We start from the raw sequence: 8,554 nt of genomic DNA, 5'->3' as shown, positions 1-8,554 counted from the left end.
GGGGGGGGGGGGAGATCTTATTCTACTTCTAGCAAAAAGACGTTTTTCTTTTACCTTAATTATACTATCTTAGGAGCCCGCTATAACATATTGCAAAGGTTCAATACCGCTGTTTTGGTGGGGCGGCGCTGGGGAAGGAGGATTTGTTTCCGTGGGGCGGGCAGCGCTGGGGGGGGTTGTTTCGGCGGTGCTGGGGGTGGTTGTTTCGACGGGGAGGGCGGCACTGGGGGTGGGGTGTTGTGTTTCGAGGGGTCTGGCGGGGGGGTTCGGTGGGGCCAGGGGGGTTTCCGCCCTCAGCTATTTTCTTTGGAGTAATATGGCCCTCGCTGCTTTACGAGTTGTGCAGGCCTGTACTAGAGGGTCAGAGGCAGGAGAATAACTGGAGGTTAGGAACCACAAGTCAGATGCCAAGAGTCAAGCCTGGTCGGGATCCCAGGAAACCAAGCCACAGAGCAGGAAACACAAGGCATACCGTCCAGAACAGGGTGGAGCTTCCTGTTCCTCCTGCTGCCAGTGGACCAGTCAGCTGCTCTGGGATTCCACCAGTTGGACTTCAGGGTTGGAGCCTCACACTGGGGCGGGGTTTGGTGGGTCCCAGGTAAGCCATTGTCAGCAGGCTGCCAGATGGAGGATTGGAGTGTGGCTGCTCCCAGGAATCCTGCAGGCCTGGGTTCAAGACCTGTGGTAATGACAATAATACTATATGGGAAAAAGGAGTGATAAGACTAGAATAGAAACGTGCAGTAGTTCCAGTGCAAAAACCAGGCAAACTGTCAAAAACATACGAATTCAGAAACCAGGCAAACTCCACAGAAGTGGTGCCTGTAGACCTATCGCCCTTACAGCCTGCCTGGGTAAAAAGTATGGAGAGAATGATGAATGAAAGATTGGCTGCCTATTTGGAAAACAGTGGCATTGTAGATGAGGTGCAGAGTGGTTTTTGGAGAGGAAGATGCACCGTTGATCAAATTGTTAAATTAGAAGCTGTATGGGGCACAAAGGTTTTGTGATAGCTATCTTCATAGATATTGAAAAGTTTTATGACATGCTGTGGAAGGAAGGCTTGTTGTACCAAATAGGTGCACAAGGGATAAGGGGAGGAATATATGGGTGGATTAGAGAATTTTTGAGTAAAAAGACCAGGCAGGTCAGAGTTGGGAAAATTATGTCAAATATACAGTATGTAATGTTAAAAATGATACACCACGAGGAAGTGTTATCAGCCTGATCTTCTTTAATATAATAATAAATGATCTCCCAACATGAATAAGTGCCAGAGTAGGTGTCACTCTATTTGCAGATGATTGTGCTCTGTGGATTAGGAGCAGGAATACTGAAGTGGGAGAAAAGAGAATCAACAAAGCGTTACAAAAGACCTCTGACTGGGGAAATGCATGAGGTTTCAAGTTCTCCGTCACTAAAATCAAAGTATTGGTCTTTACGATACGGAAAAGGTTTTAATTTCTAGGGGTAATATTTAATGCTAAATTACTTTGGAAAGATCATATAGACTGTGTTAAAGATAAACATACAGGAAGTAGTAACCTGCTTATAAGTTTGGCTGGGCCTGCTTGGGGGTCAGATAAGAAAACACTGTTGATAGTACACAGAGCTTTAATTGACCCAATTATTGACTATGACTGCCAAGCTTTTGGGTCAGCATCAAAATCAGAACTTAAAAAATTAGATTTAATATAAGCCCAGGCACTGCGAGTTGTATGCGGTTCATTTATTACTACACTCATATACACACTACAGGTAGCTTCTAGTGAAATGCCAGTTACTCTACAAATGAAACTACTGGACCTAACTTTCTGGGCCAAAAGTTAATGGCAATTGCAATGAGGAAAATACCAAACAAATACATGAGGCATGTTGAAAATTCGATAGGCGAATGATAGCCCATGATGTTAGAAATCCACATGACCAAGTTAAAGTGTGGAAGCAGAAGTTGAAAGGCAAGGAAAAGCTAAACAAAGTCAAAACTATTAGTCATGGGAAAATTAGTTATAGATGGAAAGTTGCATGTCCAAATGCGGATTTAGATTTATTTTATAAATTTAAGCATAAAAAAGAGACAGTAGGTAATAAAAATGAAGTGTACCAGTATATAAATGAAAATTAGTTGTTGTTTTTTCAAATATATACAGATGGATCCAAAAAAAGAAAAAACAGGAAGAGTAGGGGCAGCATATTGTATACCAAAAGTTGGCATTAGTACTTCTAACAGAAAATCTGATTTTATAGCTGTCATGACAGCCAAACTAGTAGTAATAATGCTAGCATTAAATCAGATCTGGGGTGTACTCCCAACAGAAGTGGTCATTCTTATTTTGTTTTTTACTCAGTCTGAGGTCTTATGATGATAAAAAAAGGTGTGTCCGTATGTAGAAGTGATTTAATCAATGAAATTATATTTCTAATGAAAGTTACTACAGATGAGGATACGTGTAGCATTAGCTTGGATCCCAGAGCATATTGGGATAACAGGGAATGAAAAGGCAGACAATGAAATGAAAGGACTGGCATAGAAATACCCTTGAGTAAACAGGAATTTAAAAGCCTAGTACAGAAAAACCTAAAAAAGGAATGGCAAAAATTTGGGATTAATGAAGAAAGCGGAAGAAGATTTTTTGAGTTGTGCCATACAGCTGAGGATAACAACATACATCAGAGACTGAGTAGAAAAAGTGAAATAATTTAGTTTAGAGTACTAACTAGCTGTTGTGGCTTAAACAATTTTTTTTTTAATAAATAGACACAAAGATGGACTATGTGTACTCTGTAAGGTGGAAGAAACAATTGATCCCCTTTTATGGGTATGTACAGGCTTTGATAAAGACAGGGAAAAGCTTTCTGAGGAACTCAAACATCTTAAGGTAACAAAAGTTACATTATGTTATTTAGTAAAAATATCAGGGAAATGGAGTAATATTAGAAAGGCGTTTTACCTGAAAGACACAGGGTAGAGTGAGAGAATATAAACTGCTAAGTATTTAGGAATTAGAATTGGTGGTAGTTCTAGATTATTCAGTCAAGTCTGCTTCACCATTTAAAAAAAAAAGGATGACGACTCCCTCTGCGGCCACAGTTAAGAGTGCAGAGGGCCATAATTGGACCCCACTGCAAAAGAGGTTGAGTTTGTTAATTTTCAGGGGCAATTTTAAGGCCTGTCTGTTCAGTCAGTCTGTTTCCTGAGGAATGTGAATTGGGAAAGAAGGGTTATTTCTCCATTTTCGGGGGCGAGGAAGACTTGGGATTCACGTTTTTTTATTGGCACTTTATATAATTTGAAAGAGTAAACATAGCAATATCATTTTAAAGTATTAAGTAAGAACTGAAAATCATCAAATTGCATGTCTTTTATCTTCCCCTCTCCCCCCAGTATTTCTTTGCCAAAATTTGCATGTGCATATGTTTGGGAGGGAGTCTTATTTTAAAAACGTACCTTTACATTAGGTCAAAGAGAAATTTCAAGGCATTTGGTGGAACTTAAGAAGAGTGCTGCAGGTTTGTGTGCCTTGTATACTAGTCCACAGTGTGAAGCCGATGAAGAAGGGGTACAAAACTGGCAGCTGGGAGTACTAAATATAGGGGCTATACAAACATTTTCTTTTTGGTGCAGCGGGATAGAGTTTGGCATGTGTCTATTTTGTTATTGTCTACAGCTGTAATTTGTCAGATTTCTACTGGCAGCCATTGTTTTCACCACTCATTTACTGTTGATCTCATTTTTAAAAAAAAGTCAATTCCATTGAGGTCTCTAGGAGGTAGTTTTTCAGTGTAAATACCCAGTGTATCTCACCTCTTTGTTGGCAACCAGCGTAATAGGCTGAAAAAGCAGCATCCCATTACATTTCATGGGCTTGAGTCTGACCTTGATTGTTGACATGTCTCAGAAAATTTTATTTTTGTATACATATATGTTGTGTGTCTGAGATTAGAATCTGTCCCTTTCTTTTAGTCTGTCTAAACATGATTGCTGGAAGTAAGAACATTTTAATCCTGTTGTTATATTGGGCTCAAATGATTATGGAAGTCTTAATGTGATGAAGAAAAGTAGAATATTACCTCATTTTGTTAATATGATTTTATATGTTTGACCTACTGAGCCTATTGACTATTTATTTTTGCTTCTCCTAAACAGCTATGCTTTCCAGAGGTTGATTCATCTTTTTTATGCAGTCACCCATCTGACTACACACTCATAAGTGTTACTAACACCTAGGTATATTGCCCTTTTCTGTGAGCTCTTCTCTGAGAGCACTGGGGTTTTAATTCTAATGTAATACTTTCTTTCTACTGATTCACCGTAGACTGCTGTGCATTGTTTCCCACCTGATACTGAGAACATAACATCCAATTAATTCATGGAGGAATAATGTATGCACCTGAGAATGCAAAGTCCCCGAGTCTCATTCAAAAAGGAAAATCACTTCCTCCGACAGCCCCTCCCAACATTCCATTCTGTGTCATAAAAATGAATCATTAAGGTCCTGCCTAATAACAAGAGGCTTTACACAAGATGCTGCACACACTTTTTTGCAATACAGCCTTAAATTGGTACCAGCTCTGTATACATTTATTACATCTGTTATTTGTCAAAATCTTTCTTTGTGGTGTGTAGATTCTATAAAGACAAAATTATTATGATGATAGCCCACATGTAAATGAAATGGTGAGAACATAGTGGATTTTATCAGTCTCTCTCTCCTTGCGGTTCACTTGCTCCACAACCAGCTGTTCTAGACCAGTGCATGTAAGCCTTCCACCCCCATATCTCCACTATTCTGCCTGCTCCCTCCTACAGTGATATGGGGTCAAGCACCCCAGAGGAACTGCTCAATATGTTGAGCTGGAGTAACTTCCTTGCTTGACCCCAGAGAAAAGATGGAGAGGTACAAGACTCAACTTACAGACTGGTAGTTAACCACTCGCTTCCCACCTCAAATCTTAATTGTGGGTTTCAGGTTCTCCCATGCTGAATCCTTGGAGACCGTTATTTTGTTCTGAGCAACTAATACATAAATAATAGTATTTGGAAATTGTTATTGAAGGATGTTCTCTATTTCTGGAAAGTAGCAGGAGGATCAACCTCTTCCTCCTTGGCTCTTGTCAGAGGATCTTTCTAGAAGGGTGCTCATCCTCCTTTCCTGATCATTATTTCTTCAGAGGAGGAAAGAGGCTACAAACCGATGGTTCATGTACTAGTTTTCCTGGCTGGCAAGAAGAGAGCTGTGAGCCAGAGAGATCTTGACATACTCGCTTCACAGCAACTTAAAATTCATCCCCTGCTAAGTAATAATATGTGAACCAGAAAAGACCCTTACCCCCATTTAAACGGTCTAATTGTTCAAGCACAGTGCATCCCCATGCACCGTCTTATATAGATGTGTATTTTGTAATTACTTAATATTAATCTACAAAGGATCCAGCTATCTTTCTAGTAGAGGACTCTGATTTAAAATATTGTATATTTTTATATATACTCTAATACCAGAAATGAATGATCCTATGTCCTTGTAACTTCTCAGTGAGGATTGGCACACTTTTCTTCGCTGCATAGCAACAAGTCATAATTATCTGATTTTTTTTACGACAGTTGTGTTGATGATTAGGAGTAGGTGTGTTTGGGATCTGAGAACTGAGAAGACACATTATTTATAGACAGTGAAGAAAGAAAGGAGGAAAAAACTTTATAGTAATGTTGGAAAACATCCATTAGTGATGTATATACAGGGAAATATTTATGAGTCACCAGATTAGAAATATCTATTGTCTTGCATTGGCAGGAGGATAAATGGACTATCTGGCCTCCTAGGTCTTTTCCATCTCTAATTTCTGTGAGCCTATGGAAAGAAATACAGAAGCATTGATGGGAATAACAAACGATTACATTTATTTTGATGGAAATGGTTCATGACATGTGACTACAAAACTCTGTTTTTTTTTCCTTCCTAGCTGATAAATACAGGAATTGTCAATACAGAACTTCTGAATATTTCATGCAATTTGTGAAGGTCTACAATCTACAGAGAAACAAATAGCAAAAAGATAAAACAATATCTTATATAGAGACACTTACAAAGTATAACATGATTATATTTATAGTAAAATAGCTGGATAAAAAATGTTAAAAGATTGTTTATTGAATTGCACATTTTTCCTTTCAGTCAAGGAGTATTGCAAAGTAATATTTCCGTATGAAGCACAGAATGAAGATGAACTAACAATCAAAGAAGGTGATATCGTCATACTTATCAATAAGGTAAAGGCAACATTTTCCTTTCATAAACCAGAATACAGCTTTCAAAACATATATATACATTTCCATGCTGGGCACCTAACTCCCTTTTGTGCCTTTGAAAATCTCCCTCTGAGCTCTTAAAACTATAGAGTTTTGTTAAAACAGGATAAAATAGGTGTCAGGAAGACCGGGTTTTTTTCTTCTTTTGCTTCAAAGTCTTATCTTGATAAGATTAAGCAAAGCACAGAGTTTGTGTTTTTATGAGTTTACAAGTGTGACTGGAGTCCCAGGGGAGCCAACTGAGGTCACTCAACTAGGGTGAACTGCAAAGAATGGGGCAGGCAATGCCCAAAGCTGGTGGATAGTCAAATACTTAGATTTACCAAAACAGCTTCTGTAACAACTCACTGGTTACCCAGAAGCCAACAACACAGTTTCTTTAAAGCAACCCAGCCTTAGGCCTCCACCCAAGGCAAATATGATGAGGATTACTGAAAATCTTATTCATCGTACAAAAAAGTTCTACCAATCCAAAGGATCTGACAGATTACCCTGCTTGGTTAATGAATATTTCAGATCTTACCCAAATACACACTTACAGCCAATTCTTTTTAACTAAACTAAAATTTATTTAAAAAGAAGAGAGAGGGAGGATATTGGTTAAAACAGGGGTCCCCAACGCGGCGCCCGCCAGGGCATTTATGTGCACCCGCCTCCTGACAAGGGAGCGCTTCCGCCGGACAACCCGCCACCAAGAAGCGCGGCTGCCGGACAACCAGCCGCCGAAATGCCGCCGAGAAGTGGCGTCATCGAGAAGCGTCACCGCCGAAATGCCGCCAAGAAGCAGCAGCATTGTGGCGGCGGCGCTTCTTGGCGTTGCCCCTTCCCGGCGGCATTTCGGCGGCTGGTCATCCGGCGCCCGCCACACTCTTCTGGGAACATGAATATGCTATTACAACAGAAAGGTTGGGGACCACTGGGTTAAAAGATCAGTATACATACACACATGAGTTCAGTTCTTGAGATTCAGATTCATAGCAGACATGTTGGGATTTATAGTTGCAAAGAGTTCTTTCAGAATTAGCTCATAGGTTATAGTCCAATGTTTGCATTCAGGGTGATTCCAGATTGAGATTCTGGAGATCTCAACCTTTCGACTCAAGCTTCCCCTGCATGAAGCATTAAGCAGGTCTGAGAAAAAGGATCAGGACCCAAGCCCTTTTTTATAGAGTTTTTTGACAGGTTGGAGTCCTTTGGTGAACAATAGGCAATTATGGAGACTTATTTCCTAAGCATCACCAGTAATTAGTTACCCAAATTAACACAAGGCAATTTATCCATTAGACAGTCTATCACAAACTTCAAAGAGACATATAGACAATTACATTATTGCACCCAAGATTCATCTAAATGTTAATATTTCCTTTTGATCTCTGAATCAATAGCTATAGTGACAGACAGGAACTGTCTGTTTACATGGCTAACATCTTAACAAGATATGAGTACACACATACAATTAGTATCACCTCTAATTTCTAACAATATAGGTTTGTATTTCAAAGTTCTAGCCAATCTACCATAGAATGGCCCTAATTATCATTTCTAACATGTCTTTACAGGTTGACTCTGGGTCAATTAGCCTGCAGGATGCTTAACCCTTTCTGGCCATGTGTTACACTTTGTATAAGCTTCGTTGCAATTATATAACAGTGGTAGCAATAATGATTTGCATGGTTATATTTTAATTAGACAACGTCACAACAAGTAATTATAAAACTCTTTGATTTGTACCCAGTGACAAATCAGCATAACCCAAATAAGCCATGGGTTGGTTCCTTTTCCAAATGCAACAGCCTTGGGAGTAGATGGGAAGGATAGTAAATGTACACATGCACAACAGCATCAGTGAAGTGCTATATGTCCAGTTTGGGTGGGTTGCTAGTGTTTTTGTTGTGGTTTTCTTTGCTTTGGAGTTTTTTGGTGGTTTGGTTGGGGTTTTAGTTTGTTTTTATTTTTATTTTAGTAAGTACGTGCTTTTACTAAATGGCAAGCATGTGGTAATTGAATTTAAAAACAAAACAGACAAAACCCCCAAAGACAATGGGTCAAAATGGTGTTACACACACACACAGTCACTCTCACACTCATTGGCTTAATATGATTACACATGTGTAATAAAGCGCCCAATTTCATTAATATACTAAATATACATGGTTAAAATTTGAGTTAGAGAACTGTATTCTACTTCTGTAGAATCAGCCAAAATTCTAGCTTTATAGTAAGTGAAAAGTTTTTTTGTTTTTTTTT

General features: G+C 39.2%; 1 protein-coding gene across 5 annotated transcripts in view; it reads left to right on the top strand.

Moving 5' to 3' along the window:
* LOC112108242 (SH3 domain-containing kinase-binding protein 1) overlaps positions 1-8,554 on the top strand; it is a 379,159-nt gene that overhangs the window by 294,252 nt on the left and 76,353 nt on the right. For all 5 annotated transcript variants that reach the window (XM_026648747.2, XM_026648750.1, XM_029910794.1 and 2 more), the window contains one exon: positions 6,174-6,268. In XM_026648747.2, the coding sequence (XP_026504532.1) occupies positions 6,174-6,268 (95 nt within the window). The remainder of the gene's footprint in view (positions 1-6,173; positions 6,269-8,554) is intronic.

Source organism: Terrapene carolina, unplaced genomic scaffold (assembly GCF_002925995.2).
Source record: "Terrapene carolina triunguis isolate 2854851 unplaced genomic scaffold, T_m_triunguis-2.0 Scaffold22, whole genome shotgun sequence".
NCBI lineage: Eukaryota > Metazoa > Chordata > Testudines > Emydidae > Terrapene > Terrapene triunguis.
Note: the sequence above shows the minus strand (reverse complement) of the source record. Positions and strands in the feature narration are given on the sequence as shown.